Source organism: Megachile rotundata, chromosome 4 (assembly GCF_050947335.1).
Source record: "Megachile rotundata isolate GNS110a chromosome 4, iyMegRotu1, whole genome shotgun sequence".
In the NCBI taxonomy this organism is placed as follows: domain Eukaryota; kingdom Metazoa; phylum Arthropoda; class Insecta; order Hymenoptera; family Megachilidae; genus Megachile; species Megachile rotundata.
Window position 1 is genome coordinate 5,719,921 of NC_134986.1, and position 17,318 is coordinate 5,737,238.

The following is a 17,318-nucleotide window of genomic DNA, read 5'->3' on the forward strand; positions in this document are numbered from 1 at the left end:
GCATAAAACTTTATAATAATACATACTTTAAAATAATTTTAAAAACATCCTTCACCTCTTTCCGGGTTATTTATTTATCAGATGCGTCAGTCAAGACTAACAATTCAGGGCTGTAACATTAAAACGAACAAAGAAAATAAAAATGTTGTGAGTATTTTATATTCAGGGATCCTTGATAATGCAACTTATAATTGGATCTAAATTTCAAGTTGAAGCGTATTCAAAATTTGAGTAAGGTTTGTCACACTTGAGCTGTAAGTGCGTCACGAGTGAGACTCGTCAAAGTACGGGAAAGAAATTAAAATAAATTGCTATTGTTCCACATCATTGATATCAGCCTTTGTCACCTAATTAATAAAAACAATAACAAAGCGAGGAAGTAGAATTCCAAGAAACTAATATCAAGGGTTTCCCCGAAACAAAAGAAGCTAAACTCTTTCGTGTCGGGTACTCTAGTTAATTGAGCTACTCAGACGAATTCTTTTCCCCTTGGTCTAATATTCGAATGGCTGCCGCCTACGTAAGGTCACCGACATATTTCTCTCTTTAACACGGCGATATATCTTTATCAACGCGATGTCGTATTATACGCCGGAAACAAATTCGACAACTATAGTACCGCTATAACCGTATCGCGATGATCAAAGGAATGCTGTTCTGAATCATGATTATAAGCTACGGCGTATCTGGATGTCGTGAATATTAGTACTCTAGTACGACCAGCGGAACATCTGTTTTCCATTAATCTGTAATGTACGACTTCCTTCAGGGTAATTACGTGTGTCAGCTTGATGGACGAGGTGGCGTAAAAAGTTCAGTTTACAATGGTGTTCTCACCACAGCAACCAGCGCGCTGGCCGATTTTTATTGTTGCACTTGAAAACAGGTAAAAGTAATTTTCATTCGAACTAAAAATAACAAATAATAAATTTTAGTAATTACTTTGCTGGGGCACTGTTCATTATACAAACGGAAGCACCGAATTTGTTCGAACCTTACGTTTTTAACGCAATTTTTATTCCCAAATAAAATATTAATTTTAGGTGCCTTTTTCGTGAATCTTCAAACTTTCGCTACTGATTAACTGTCTCATGATAGGTGATGCATACAATTTTTACAAAAAGCTGTTTATAATTTTTTATGTTAATTAAAATGTAATGTTATAATACAGATATATGTGTGTAATATAAATGACAAATTTCTTGTCAAATATTTTTAAGTTTAAAGGTTTTTGAAGGTTTAAACTTATATTATTTATTAAGAGATAAAGATTGTTTCTCTTGATATTATATTTCTTAAACTTTTGAATAGAAACATTCGTATACAATATATGAAGTTACGAACAATCATTGTTGCAATTATAAAATAATTTTAACATGTTAATTTAACTCTATCAATTTATACAGTAATTCAAATTGATTCTATTAATTATTAATATATTTTACAAATAATTCTACTCATTTATATTTATATTTTAAATTAATTACTATGGAGTACACTTTAAATTAATCCTATCAATTTGCAGTAAATTTTAAAATAACTATTATTTTACAGTAAATTTTAAATTAACCCTATTAATTCACAATATATTTTAAATTAACCCCACCGATTTCCAGTATAATAATTCCATAACAATTTCATAAATGAAATTTTATTTCCCTATAATCTTCAACTATAAATCTGATCTAGCAGTATGACAAATTACAAAGTAATAAAAATATGAGAATTCAATACCTCGGTAAAATTATTACAGGGTCAATTAAACGTCGTTCAAGGGTTAAATAAAGTGATTACAAGAGAACAGAGTGTGCCAATAGTTTCTTGGTCGTTAACGAGCTGTGTCAAGAGCGTTATTATCGTAGCAACCGATAGAATCAAAATCGAGAAGCGATAAACGGTAAACGACCAATCGATTTCCCGCCATTCTAAACGTTCAAATTTCACCTACATCTTCAGCCACTATATCAACCGTTATTTTTCTATCGAGCTTTTCCATTAAAAGTCTCGTTACGAACACGTACAGAAAAACAAAAAAGTCAGGAAATAAGGTCAAGAATTAGAATTCAATTATAGCAATGTTTTTCGCATGGGTAACTGCACTCGACGTACAACGTCAAATGTGGGGCAACTCAGTTTCCCAGTAAACAAGTTGCGAAATTTATAAATGACAACGTAAACAATTTCGTTGTTATAAACAATAGATAACAAGATTAATATTTGAGCTTCCGATGAAAGTGAGTCGCTGAATATGAAACTGTTGCGTTTCACAGCGCTTAAAAATTACAGAACAAATTAAGTATTCAAATTGTTTAGTGAGTATCTTTGCTGTTTATTAAATTTATTTTCTTCTTAGGGCAGTTATTATTTTTCTGACGAATTATATCCGTAATGTGAAGCATCTTGAGTGTAATATTGGAACACGTTTAATATTGGGTGCATGTTTCTTGTTAATATTCCATGGTACTGTAATACCTTTATCATTCTAAATAAGTGACGGTGAAAATAAGTGGAAAACTGGAACAAACTCGAAAACATTTCAAAATTCATAAAAAATGAAGAGAGTTAATATTAAAATTTTCAACGAACAAGAATAGTACACAGATTGTCCTCAGATAATACGATCAAGCCGTTCCACGAGTAAAAATAAGACAATTTTATATGAAGGGTCTCAGACACCTTATTAAAAAGTTATAACGAAATTACAAAATGAATACAGACTGCTTTATTTTTCGATGCCACACACAGTTCCAGTTTTACACGTAAAACTTTACCGATATGTTCCATAAACAAAAATAACAAGAACTCTATACAGAATCTTGAATGCATTATTAAAAGTTATAAAAAAAAGTACACTATCATTTCGTTTATTCATACACATCAATTGTTTGAAGTTCTACTATTTATAACCGGACTGTAGCTTGAATAATTGTCTAGCACCGATACGTGCTTTCTACTTAGTTTTAATGATGTTTCAAACTGAACACCTGCATGTCTGCATCCGACGTTCCGAAGTGAACAACGTGTCTATGTATCCGATGTTCCGAAGTGAACAACGTCGTGTCTATTTCGTGTCTACCTGTTCGTTTGCTAATTTCGCAGGACGAAGGCTCGGTAAGGGCGTACAATTTTTACGAACAAGGCTGAGGGAAGCAGACCCTGATTTCTATTGGGTACACAAATTCGGGTGGAAATGAAAATCCGAGTGACGTATGCGGTCTATTCCTCAAAAAGTGAGCGTAGCAAGTAACAAAAGCGAGCGATACCTCGACACGAATAGGAAACTGCAAATAAAGGACACTACTACTAAGATTACGGGTTCTGGTAACCAGATGTGAATAATAGTAAACTAAAAATACCCGATAGGATGTAAGGACTCCTTGTGTGTTCTTGCTGCTGCAGAAACCTATTGATTTCAATCTGTAAGTGTCCGAAAACTAAAACGGTATATCATTGTATCGATAGAAACTTGAATCAAGGTTTAGTCCTCTTGATAGAGTATTCTAAGACCTAACCTCTTTTATTAGCATTCTTTAACTACAATTCTTTCAGTCCAAATTAGAAATTGACCATTAATATATGATTTAAAAAACAAATTATATGTCCATTAAATTTTTCACGTTTCAAACATTAACTCTGTCGAGAACACAAGTGTCTATCTCTGGTAAGCGTCTAAAATCAGGTGTTCTATATTAGGTACATTTAACCTATGTTACAGGTAAAGAAGGTAATTACAGCTGAGAGATATTCGGTGGAGTAGAAAATACAGCACCGGTTCGTATTTACCCCTTCGCCATGTCGTAGGCGGCCATTAATCATGGGGGTCAGAGTCGATCATTACCTCTGCAGGAGCGAGGGTTATCGCGTATTTGTAATTATAGCCTCCTAATATCTTCCTCATCAGGATAGTAATCATGATTACCGGAATGTCCCTAGTTGACCGAGATTGTCCCCAATTTCGACCTTCTCCTCTACAGACCCGTTTCAAGGTGATGGATGTGCCTTAAAAAGACAAATCGTTTTGTGAACATTTAATCAACAGCTGATACTTTTTCGGTCATTATTCACTTCAGGGTATACTTCGAATTTCTTTTTTCTTCACTCTTATGAGGTTAATATTTTGAGTATTTTTTTTATAGATATGACCCTTACTTGTCCACTTTGAAATTTGAAAATGCGGAAAATTAAAAATATTTGTATTTTGGGTGTGGGAATTACGGAGTTTGGGAGTTTGGAAATTTGAAAATTTAAGGATATAGGAGTTTTTGAAGATATAAATTCGAGAAATTATGAATTTCAACATTTCGAAATTTACGTATTTAATTTGAAAATTTGGGAGCTTAGGACCACGTGGCTTCGGAAATTTAGAAATTATTTAATTCATCCATTAGGAAATTTAGAAACTTCTAATTTGTGAATTTGGAAATTCAAAAACTTGGGAATATTATTTTTCAAAATCATAAAAACTCTAATTCAAAACCACACATAATAAATTTCATATTTTTCATAATTCTCAATGCTTCAAAATACCTTTTCACAGTATAATAATAAAACGAATAATAATACAGTACAACAACAAAAATAATACAAATCTGCAATAAATCTTTCAATAACTCACATGAAAGAGCATTCTAACAACAAAAAATGATCTGTCAATGAAATAAAGTCCCATAAGAATGACAAAGGAGCACCTCATAAAAACTCCATACAGGAATAACCAACTCCATACAGGGATAACACAACTTCCCGTAGTGATCTAATGTCGGATCACGAAAGACGAGAATCACCGCGAGCGGCGGAAGTGACGTCACAGATCAGACAGCACGGGTTAGCAATGTTGAGAAAACGGGCGTGGAACATTTCAGCCCCATAGGCAGCCACGCACTTTGTTCCTTGGGGAGAAAAGTGGCTGAAGCCTTTGCTTAACGATATATACATACAGAGGGGGTGTTTACCAACCCCGGTGTGTTTACGACGGGATTTCGAGCTGACTGGTGTCAGCCCAGAGGAACGGAAGGTAAACGTCTTTTTCTTCCGTTGCCTCGTAAACTCATTGATTCTTCGACGTGGGATATACAACTTCTTTTTCGGGACGAAATTCTCAACGCGAAGAAAACCGGGATGAAATGTAATTTACTTCAGTTATTCGTGGGTAATTGAAACTGGAAAATTGGAGATTTGGGATGGGTAGTGAAGGTCTTCGGCTTTCTATTATAACCTGGGCTAATTTTTATGATAATTTACAATTTACATTCTCATTTATTCTAATCAATGGCATACGACTGTATGTCCTATAAATAGTATCAACATGTTCATTTACCACAATTGATGACCCAATGAATGTGACATTATCTTACACATAATAGTACCATCATGTTCATTCATTAAAACCAGTCCCAGTGACTATAACGTTATCTTGTTGATATTAGAAGCATGATCACGCATCAAACTTGATAACCTAATGACAGTACAGTTTGTACCATGCTAATATCATCATTTTCATTTACCACAATCTATGATCCAACATTATGTTGTAAATATTAGTATTAACATGTTCATTCATTAAAATTCTTGATCCACTGACTATAATGTTATCTTGTCGATATTAGTAGCATCATGTGCACTTAACTCGAGGTCCCAACAACACTGAAGTTATTACACAACGTTCTAGTATCATCATCTTCGTTGATCACACTTGTTGACCCAATTGGTGCGACGATATTTTGTACCAAGTTAAAATCATCATCTTCACTGATCAGAATCAATGAACCAATGACTGCAACGTTATGTTGTAAATATTAGTATCGTCATCTTTATTCGCCACACATGTTCACTCAATGACTGTGAGGTTATCTTGTAATTGTTATTAGTATGAATATATTCATTCATTAAAATTGATGACCTAACGATTATAATATTGTCTTACTGAAATTAGTAGCATTATATGCACTCATCAAACTCTATGACCCAACAGTATAGTTATTTTGTATTATGTTAGCATCATCATCATTCATAATGAACAATGACTCAACGACTGTAACATTATCTTATAAATATCATAATCTTAATTTATGAGAATGATCCAACAACTTGTACACGTTAGTATCATCATTTCAATCAAAATCGATGTCCTAACTGTAACGTCATTTTGCAAGTATTAATATCACCTTCGTTAACTCAAATCAATAACCCAACGACTCTGACGTAATTACATAAATATCAGTACCATATTCTCTCATCAAAATCCACGTCCCAGCGACAATGATATCTTCATGTAAATGTTCATATCATGTTCATTGACCAAAATCGATGACCTAACTGGCATCTTCATGTAAATGTTACTACCATCATTTGATTAATTAGAATCGATGGCCCACCAACTGACATCTTCATGTAAATGTCCATATCGTCATTCATCAAAATCGATGACCCAACAACAGTGTCCTTATAAATATTTATCGTAGAATTTTCACGAAATTGCAAAGGTTAAATGAGCATGCCAGAAGTGTGATTCTACGATACTTCTCTTCCAGGAAATGGCTATTCAAGTGCAAGAACCCAATACATTGCTGTCTGAACGAGACGTGGCTCGACCCAGACACTTTTTCAGCCCATTAAAAACCCGTTCGGACGATCCGTTCCCGGACTGATTACCGTTCTCCTCAAACAAATTACATCGATAAGCCACGCTAATCCGTGAATAGAAGAGACGCTCTTACGTGGATAAAAGGGTGGGTGGAGCGTAGAGGGATTGCAAAGCAAATCTCGCAGCTACGAGAAAAACAGGAATTGGGTCGATCGACCAAACTCTTTGCCTCTAGTGAATAATGCCGGTACTCGAAGGGCCGTTTCGTTCCTCGTTTAATGGAAGAATCAAGCTTCCTAAAGCCCATCGAGGATCGTCGTTTAACATACCCAGGGACGATAATCAAATAGTAACGACGCGTAATTGTTGAGATCCCGTTAATACAAGACCCGAGCTTTCCACGCAGATTCCATTGAATGTTTAACGACCCGACGATATCGTAAACGCTGCCAGCCAGTTCAGTTCCCTCCCAAGGAACATGGACCGCCATTATGTCGCGCGATTCTTCCGTTACCAACCACTCAAATATTTATCGACACGTATATTCTTACAATGCGACTCTTACGACGTTCGTTACTATGGCTACAAAAACGGCTACGAATTAGATGAATCGTGTACTCTCGTGTAAAACTGGAAAATTGCAATAAAAGTGGGAGATTCGCTTGTTACACGGTTTGTAGTGGGACAACGTTTTATGGACCATTTAAGAAATCTTTATAAATTAGAAACAATCGTTCTAGGCAGAACGATTTCTCGACAATTTTATGAATAATAAAATACGTTCTCAAAATATGTCCAATGTTTCAATATGTTATTTTCTCCTAACCTGTAAAACAAGGTTATTAACCATAACTCAATATGAACGTATGCCAAATTTATTTTCTGAAGTTTGTACATAGTATTGCAAGGATTCAATAATATTCAGTCGTAATGAAAACAAAGGGCGTAGTGCGGTTGTTAGAGTGAAAAACCTTTAAGTTCTCGGTTCTTGACACATAGGTGACAATATCGCGATATCTTTTCGTCGACGCGAAACGCCAGTGAAACTCGATTGTATCGACACCGTCAATCACGAAGAGGGTGGGTTAAAAAATGCGATTGTCGAAAGTTGGCTAACGTAATTCGAACGGCGCTAGATACCTCGTCGGCCCGTCATCTGCACTTCAATTACCCGTCAATGAAAGCGTCACTATAAAAAAGATAATAGCGAACGGTTATCGTGAAAGAATAGCGAACAAAATGCACAGCTTTGTACGTTGCAGATAGTTCCGCGGAAGTGTGTAAAGATGAGGTGCATAGGTTGCATTAAATATACATATTCATGCACTCTTCGTATGGCTTTTGAAGCAACTTCGGAGCTGAATTATACATATTGTTTCCTTTGCAGAAGCGTCAAAGAAAGGAATATGACTGTCATTTCAGGGGTCGATTTGCGAACGGTTATTACCCACGTTCTTACTAGGAATGATATAGGGGAACAGTTGGTTAACGCTTTCGGATCCGAGCGTGTATTATTACACACGTCGCAGTGACAGCGCTAGTCTGGCTTCAAACGTGTTCATAATTTAATAACTTTACACTCTGCACGTTTACGAAAGAAATTTTTATTTTTACCGTCGGATATTTTCTTAAAAATCAATACGAACACTGAGAGTGTCACTCGATGTATTTTCTTATGTATCCAATAATAGGGTGATTCATCTCGTACATTACTATGCATTAAACTTTTGTGCTTATGTGTTATATATATTAAAAAATTGTATGTAAACTGCGAAGTAAAAGTCATTGGAAACATACCTTTTAGTAAGATATATTAAAAAAGTGAGAAACAAAAATTGCACACAAACTGCGACATAAAAGTCAGAAATATGTAACAGCTTGAAACTCCGAAATATTTATGTTTCTATACAAAATATATATTAAAAAATTGACAAACAAAAATTGCACACAAACTGCGACATAAAAGTCAGAAATAGGTAACAGCTTGAAACTCCGAAATTTGTATGTTTATATGCAAAATATATTAAAAAATTGACAAACAAAAATTGCATAGAATCTGCAAAGTAAAAATCGGAAATATATAACAACAGCTTGAAACCCCGAAAATAATAAAAGAATAAAAAATATTTTATTCTGTCGCGGAGGCAGACCGAAACAAACAATTTTCGCAATTTGCAACCCAAAAAATTTTTCGGTAGTTTGCAGCATCGTGCACGGTGAGAGCGGTAGCGAATAGCGCAAAGTGGCAATATAACAAGAGTCTACAGTCCTCGTTCGACCATTCGTGAAAAAGCACCAGGGACAAAGTTCAGCCGAACGATCGTTTAATCTTTGAACCGATCACTTGGCAGGGATAGAACCGAAAGAACAAAAGTCGAATTTACGAAGCGACCCGATTTTTCACAGGAAAAACTGATTGTGTCGAGACTGTCAGTCACCGACGGTGGATATAAAAGCGATTACCGAAACATCACTAATGTGATTTTCCCGACGAACAGGCCAGCGTTTACGGTGCGACTTTTGCTTTGCTTTGCTTTGGATGCTCGACGAAGAGACAGGGATGTCCCTTTGCGGCGATTGACAGAAACATCGTTCACGAAGAGTAACGCGATTAACGTATCTCGTTTCGTTTCAACGATTTGACCAGTAGAAAACATCGAACAGGTGTATGACCCGTGCAGGATAATCGAAAGCTCTGTTCGAGCTATCGTAAGGTTATTTACCTGAACAAACCGTTCGATGGCAGAGCGTGTGCGACCATCCGATAGGCTGCGACTACGCGACACTAGGTTTAATAATTTCATAGCCTTTGTGGACGATTGAAATACAGCCCGACGTGCTATAAACCGTGCATTTTTCACAATGTAACTGTGATACAACAGCTTCTACGTGAAATGAATCATATAGGAGGAAGTGAAAGTTGTCATACTGTTTGGAAAATTATTTTTGAACGTGTATGTAGGGAGTAATAGTGAAACAAGAGATTCAGTCGAGAGATTAAATCATTTACCTTTTAGAGTCGAAAATTTAAACGTTTTCAAATATGCTTATTAGCAAATGTGTCCTTATCCAACAAGTATTTCCCGTATAAGTTTCAAAACACATCTTCAAAACTAAAAAAGAAATTACGCAACGATTAGTTAAAGTATTACACAGTGCTGTCCATTACAACACAACCCGCATAAAATAGCAATTCACAAAACGATCCGAATCACTGTACAATTCGTGTAGAACAAATTCCGTGGCAGTCAGTACTGTCTGACATGTTTACGCGGAACACCTTCTACACACATTACAATCTAGTTCAATAAAGTGTCCTTAAACGTTCAAAGTATTTATTCCCGGCACATCCAGACATCCCTTCAAATCAACGAGAGAAAAATCGTGGTACGAAAGCTATGTTGGCAAAAGTTCCCCGAACAAGGACATAAATCGGTTGAATTTTACGAGGTCGTTCACGTGGTTTTCTCCTTTTTCGTGTAGCCGCTATATCGCGGTCGAATGTGTCGAATGAAGGGTGGGTCTCGCTAAACCACCGCACAGTGACCTGCGAGTTCACCGCAACCGCATACAATTAGACACCTGCGTGACCTTTACGCAGATACCATCTGTAATTTACCTTATTATCTCTTTGACGAAAATTGTTGGATGTATTTCGCGAGCAAAATTAACACATTCGATGCCACTGGCTATTGAGCCGAATACACGCATTCTACCTGCGTCACTTTTACATAACATTTAGATACGGGTCATGTATACATAATACATTTTCAGGTGGAAAGTTCATGAGAGGCGATCAAAAATGCAATGCGGTTGAGTTATGTTGGTATTACCTTCATAGGATGATTCAAAGTCATTTGAAGGTTATACACACAAAAGTATATATCATATGTGATAGGATTTTCGTATAAAACATTTTTGTGTACCACTCACGATTTTTGAGACATTTGAATTTTAGACGAAAGAGATCTTGCATAATATATGAACATCTTATGCATATCATATGTATATTTATACATATACATTGCATACATATGTGTAGACATATACAAATATTGAATATATTCTTTTGTTTGCAAGTATTACATACACGTGCGGATTCATACATGTACGTGAAGTGTGCACATATGCAAAATAAATTAATTAAAATTTTAGTTTCAAGTATTGCACGTATACATTACCCATCTACACATATGTGCATGCACATGTAAATTCCTATTATTATGCATACACATCCATCTACCTAGGCATATTATACATATATGTACACATACAATACATGCACAAAATAAAACAATTTTTACTCTTAAATATTACACATACATATTCATTCATTTCCACATATGGTACGCGTATGTGCAAACACCTACACAAATTAAACGTATTTTATAATTTCAAGTGTAACACCCAGTTCCACATGCTGCACACATATGTGCACGCACCTACACTATATCTTTTAGCTTCAAAATGGAGTTCTCTAAATTAAAAGATGAAATGACCGTACTCCAAGTAATTGCATTTTATAAGAAGATATTACGTATCAGGAGACATCCCGTGTGTCTCCTGCAATTTAAAGATAAGATAAGAGTAGGGGTCGTGAAAATTAGGCGATTTTCTGTTAACGCCGTGTTTCATCGGAGATCCAAGTTCGACCTTAACCTTCGTCCCAACTGGTAACCCCAATCTAGCCTCCTTGAAGATTAACGACGCTCCCCTTTGCGTCACAGTCCAAGATAAGACCGATAATACAGTTCGGTGGCAAAAAAAGCTATTTAACTTTTACGGCAACGATCGGGGGTGGCTTTCGGGAGCTATCGGTCGCTGACACAATGACAAACGACGGATCAACCATGATAAGAGCCCTTGAAACCCGGCAACTGGATTAAAACGAAGTAGCAAGAGGACGAGTGACCCTGAAGGGTAACTTCTGGTCGAAATCTTTGAAAACAGATAGTTCATTTATTAGACAAGATACACGGTATGTTCCATGATAGCAGAGTATTCTACAAGTTACCGAACCTAAGTGCCAGAAAAAATTGAGTGGGTATGAAAATGAAAAAGAAATATGATCTTAACAAATTGTTTTAGATAATTGTTGAGTGGTGACAAATATAGGCTTACTTTCAGATCATACGATATCAATAATTATTTATTCAACTATATTATTGTATACGATTTATTAGTAAAATGAAACTCAGCTTGATAGTTTCGAAAACCATAAGTTTTTATTATATGTTATTAAGTATATGGATTTTTTGTCATACATTTTTAAGTACATTGTTGTATGTTCTTAAGTATATGGATTGTTTGTTATATGCTATTAAATGCATATCCATTGAAATTGCTGATATAATGTTAGTATACCGTAAGAGGTGCATAGTATGTTCTATGATAACAGAGTGTGGTATGATAGCACCGAACCGACTAAGAGTAAAGCGATTGTACGTGCAAAAACATAATAGAAACGTTAAAGGCGAATTACTTAACAAAACTGTAGTCTGTTTATTGGTGATTAAATAGTGACAATTACACACGGTGTCCCATTTAAGTTAACACCGTAAAAAATCTCGAAGACGTGTGATTTAAGAAAAATAAACAGTACTTTAGTATTTCAAATGGGGAGCCAAATGGTATAATTTTTAATAGATATTTAACTCTATACATGTAAAAATATAACAATGTTGTATAAACAGTATAAAACAGTGATTATTATCAATTAATAGCAGAAAAATAACAACACCAAAAGAATCGACCAAACTTCTCACCCAAAAAGTTGTAGAATATCTGCCAACGGCAAAACCTCCGAGCGTAGGGGTTTGAAATAAAGTAATGCTTGTGAAGAAATAAATACAAACGCACCTTTTTGTCCTTTCTGCAGGTACACGATGCAAGTGGAATAAAATGATCGGCGAGATAGAAAGACACACGAGGGCAAGCGTATCCCCACGGAATCGATGAAGCATGGTGGAAAGGCAGCGTCGAAGAGAAGAGAAAGGAAAGCAGGCGAGATAAATCTGTTTCCAGGCGAAGATCATCGAAATTCTGGGGACGTAGAGCGCCGAGGGTAGTGCACGTAGGGGAAGACGAAGCCGAAAGCAGATGGGGATTGATTGGCCCGTGTCTCCGGCGCTAGTGCAAAGGCAGCTTCATCGAATCCCAAGTACAAAGGGTCCTGGGTGTACGCGAGCACGCAATCACGCACACGTACAAACTTTATACTACCGGCAACCTAACAACTTCGCGTTCGACTAGGAACAATGGTAAACACGCGTGTATCGTTTCCTCTTCGTCTCGTTGCTTGCATTGTGCATTGCGTGCACTTGGCTCGAGCGCATCCTAATGCATACGATGCATGCGCTTATACCGGGGGTTCGCAAAGTGCGGCCCGCGGGCAAATTACTGCCCTGAGTGCTGCAACTGCCAGCCAGTGAATATAACTGGATTTAGCTCTCATATTTTATATTACACGATTTTATTTCCGTACTTTTGTCGGAATATGTGTCATTTTGAGGAAATGAAGAGTGTATGTATACTTCAGTTACTTATTTATTTTCAATTTAAGTGTGCATTTAATACCGGTAGTTTATAGTCATTGGCGGTAGAGTTTATATTTTTACAAAAAATATATAACTTTGTCATATTGCAACTAAAACTTGCCCAATTAAACAAGTCGTAAATTTTGTATGTAATATCATGTATTTTTGTTACTTGTATGATTGAAGAAAATTCTTAAATATATTTGAAAGTCCTTGAGCCCTTTTGACCCTATTTGTGCCAAGGATATGATCCATTAAGGCAGGGCTTTGTTCGCTCCCCTTATAATTTGGAAGAATTTTCTATATAGCTTCGAAACTTTTCATTTTAGAGAAAAATGCTTCAAACAAAAAATAAAACTCGTACAAAGTTCTATACAAAATGTTATATAACATTTTATACGTAAATCTATTATTATTATGGGATAAGCTTTACAAGGTTTGAAATAATAGGTAAAAGCTCTACTTCTGGTTTGTTAGCCAAATTTGTAATTATACAGTCGAAATGAAGAAACAGAAACAATTCTTAATTGCACAGGTACAGAAAATAATTTATAAGTGCATAATTGTAAAATATTGTATACAAAACAGTCACAAAATCGACTTATATTTATACAGTTATAAAAATGAGTATAACAATTCTTAACTGCATAGGTATAAGAATAAGTATAAAAAAGTTTATAACTACACAGTTACAACAAACATATATAATTTTTAATTGCACAGGTACAAAAAGAAGTATAAAAAAGATAATTGTACAGTTACGACAGACCATAGTAAAAAGAATTCATGTCCAGCTAAAAATGTCAATCTCAAATTTATAATTGTAATTGTAAAAAACACTATAACTACATTGTAGTTGTTGTTTTCTTGTATGTAGTATAATATTATAACTACATATTGTTTACTTATTATATTACAATGTTAACTACGTAATGTTAATTTATATATATTATAACGTTATAAGTATATATTGTTTATTTATGTGTACTATAACGTCATAACTACATAATATTTATTTAAAATACTCTGATATATAATATGATATAACTGCATAAAAGTTACAAGGAAACAGTTATCCACCCCGTTATACGCAAAGTACACCGTGTGTAACGAAATGTGCTAAGAATAAGTTATACTGACTCACCCTGTATATATATCTTCCGACACGCACGAAAGTACATAACGCACATGGATACCACACATACACGCACACACGACGTACACAACCCCATGGATCTGTACACGACACGAAAGAAGGCTACACACGAGAGTACGGGGCTAAATGGAGGCGCATAGATCATAGGAGACGCATGTGCATGGTACAACACGCACACAATGTTATATATCAAGCGTGTGAGGATGCAGGCGATAAACCGACCACTGCTACACATGTGTGTGAGCTAAGAACACGAATGCACTACCTAATATACACGGTGGCTCATTTCTCTTATTTAAACACCATACAACGCTTTATTTTAAAAATGAAGGGTTCATTGTAGAATTATAGAAGGATTTATCTTAGAACTATAAAAGGGTTTAGTTCAGAAATATGTAAGGGTTTATTGTAGTTTATTGTGGGACGGGTTACTTTAATTCATTGTAGAAAGGTTTATTGTAGGTTTACTTTAATTTATTATAGTTTATTGTAGAAGGGTTTATTACAGTTTATTACAGAAAGGTTTATTATAGGATTTATTACAGTTTATTATAGAAGCTTCAAACCCAAAATACTTTGCAATTATGGTATAAGTAGATTACTATAGGAGTTGGCACATGAAATTTTCAAATTTATAAATATTCAGTTCTGTTAGTTGCTGAAGTTTCAACTCCAATCTTAAAGGTTTCAACCACAGCAATTTTCGAAAGTTTCCAGATCCAAATTTTTCAACTTTCAAATTCACGACCTTTAATTATTATCGAATCGATGAAAGCTTCAAGATAATAGATTTTTAAATTTCTAAATTTGTCAGGGATTACTATACACTCCACGAGTTATTACTCCGCAATAAAAATTGTTAGTCGTTAAAATGAATGTAGACACTCAGTACACAGTGAGAGATGCGGAGCATAAGTGTAACAACGAGAACGAATGGTATCAAGCAGCGTCTATTGTTACCGCCATTACTTGCCACTAATCGGAATGGCCGCGTACGTGACGGTGAAAAGAGAGCAGAAACGAAAAGGAAGGGAAAGTTTGGCCTGGTGGATGCATTCGAGTGGCATGGCAGACCCAACATGATTGCAGACCTCACCACCACGCCCTGACCCACGAGATTTTCAAGATATCCGACACACGATAGCGACCCTTTGTGGCTCGGTACACGCGGGGTCAACCAACTCGACCCCTCGTCATAGTTCCCCTCTGTGCCTTTCGAAACTTTTCTTCGTGCCTGAGACGCGTGTGTACCCTAAATAGTGACTATTGGCGCCAACGGAAACCGAACGAAAACTCACCCGTGCCGGGAACAGCCGCGAAGAGGAACAAGCCTGATCCGGTGACTCGCGGTGATTCATCTGAAACAAAACCACAGAGCTTGTTAGGAGATCGATCTGGTGCCCGGGGGATTTCGAGGAACCTGGTCGAGATCAAGTGGGGACTCTCAAGAAGTAGGAGCTGGGAGGAAGTGATTCAATCTGCAAAAATTTCGAACTCTTATCACCTATGAATCTCTTCATACGAAAAATTAATTTGTGTTCATACATTGTGCACGATTGGTTGACATTGACTGCATATTATAGATTTCAAACAGAGAAGGAAGAGGTAAAAAGATCCACTCATGGACTCTGATGAATGATATGTTCTCAAAATGGGTCCTAACTTATCAGTAATTTGTTCAATTAGGTCCTGACCTATCAGCAAATTCTTAAATCGGTTGTGAATCAATTATAAATGTCTTCAAATGAAAAATTAGAGATGAATTGTTATTTGTGTTCATACATTGTTCCGATTGGTTGACATCGACTGTGTAATATTACATAATTCAAACAAAGAAGGAAGAAGTAAAAATATCCACTCATAGACTCTGATGAATGATATATTGTCAAATTGAGTCCTAACTTATCAGTAATTTGTCCAATTAGGTGCTGACCTATCAGCAAATTCTTCAATCGGTTGTGAATCAATTATAAATGTCTTTAAATGAAAAATTAGAGATGAATTGTTATTTGTGTTCATACATTGTTCCGATTGGTTGACATCGCCTGTGTAATATTACATATTTCAAACAAAGAAGGAAGAAGTAAAAAGATCCACCCATGGACTCTGATGAATGATATGTTCTCAAAATGGGTCCTAACTTATCAGTAATTTGTCCAATTAGGTGCTGACCTATCAGCAAATTCTTAAATCGGTTGTGAATCAATTATAAATGTCTTTAAATGAAAAATTAGAGATGAATTGTTATTTGTGTTCATACATTGTTCCGATTGGTTGATATCGATTGTGTAATATTACATAAATGCGAACAGAGAAGGAAGAAGTAAAAAGATCCACATACACTTTGATGAATATGTTCTCCAATTAGTCCCTGACTTACCAACAAATTATAATTTTCCAATAAATAATTTATTAAATAATATTAAGATCCCTTTCAATTGAAAGAAGTAGATTTTAAGTCATTTTCGAATCATTTGCAAGTTCAACCACCGTAAAAAGGGAACTATTATCTTTTATATCGTCGATTACAAAGCCAAGGAATCGGCTAAATAAAACGAAGAGGAAAAAAGAGAATTTTACCACGATTCTCGAGGACTGCATCGGAAACGAGAGGTCGAGTAAGAAGATACTGTTCCCTCGAAGATTGAAGATTACGTCTATAAGAAAGTTTCGCGAACGCACCACTTTGGCCAACTGAATGCGAAATCACCAGGATGCATAAAACATCCCTGACAATTATTCTTATTACATGCTATCTCTCCGACGATGATGTCACTTTTTGCTCGTTCAGCGACCGTTTTCAGCCTCGAATATCCAACGACGATTCTCCATGGTTCTTTTAATCGAGGAAAGTCTATCCGCGAATAATTCGCTGGGAACCGGTGAGAAAAAGAAATCCAGGAAACTTTGGTCTTTATCGTTGCTTATTTGTTGTTTGAAACGAGAGGCGAGACTTGAAAACTCCAAGTTTCGTGGAACATCGGTAACGAACAAAGATCGCGTTTCAATGGTCGACTCGAAGGGAAATTCTTCTCTGTTTTTT

The 17,318-nt window shown here is 35.7% G+C and overlaps 1 protein-coding gene across 6 annotated transcripts in view; it reads right to left on the minus strand.

The window, feature by feature from the left end:
• The window catches only part of LOC100875595 (uncharacterized), a 412,310-nt gene that overhangs the window by 268,921 nt on the left and 126,071 nt on the right, over positions 1-17,318 (minus strand). For 5 of the 6 annotated variants that reach the window (XM_012281881.2, XM_012281880.2, XM_012281879.2 and 2 more), the window contains one exon: positions 15,574-15,633. The exons of the other annotated variant lie outside the window; for it this stretch is intronic. In XM_012281881.2, the coding sequence (XP_012137271.2) occupies positions 15,574-15,633 (60 nt within the window). The remainder of the gene's footprint in view (positions 1-15,573; positions 15,634-17,318) is intronic. 6 annotated transcript variants of the gene reach the window in all.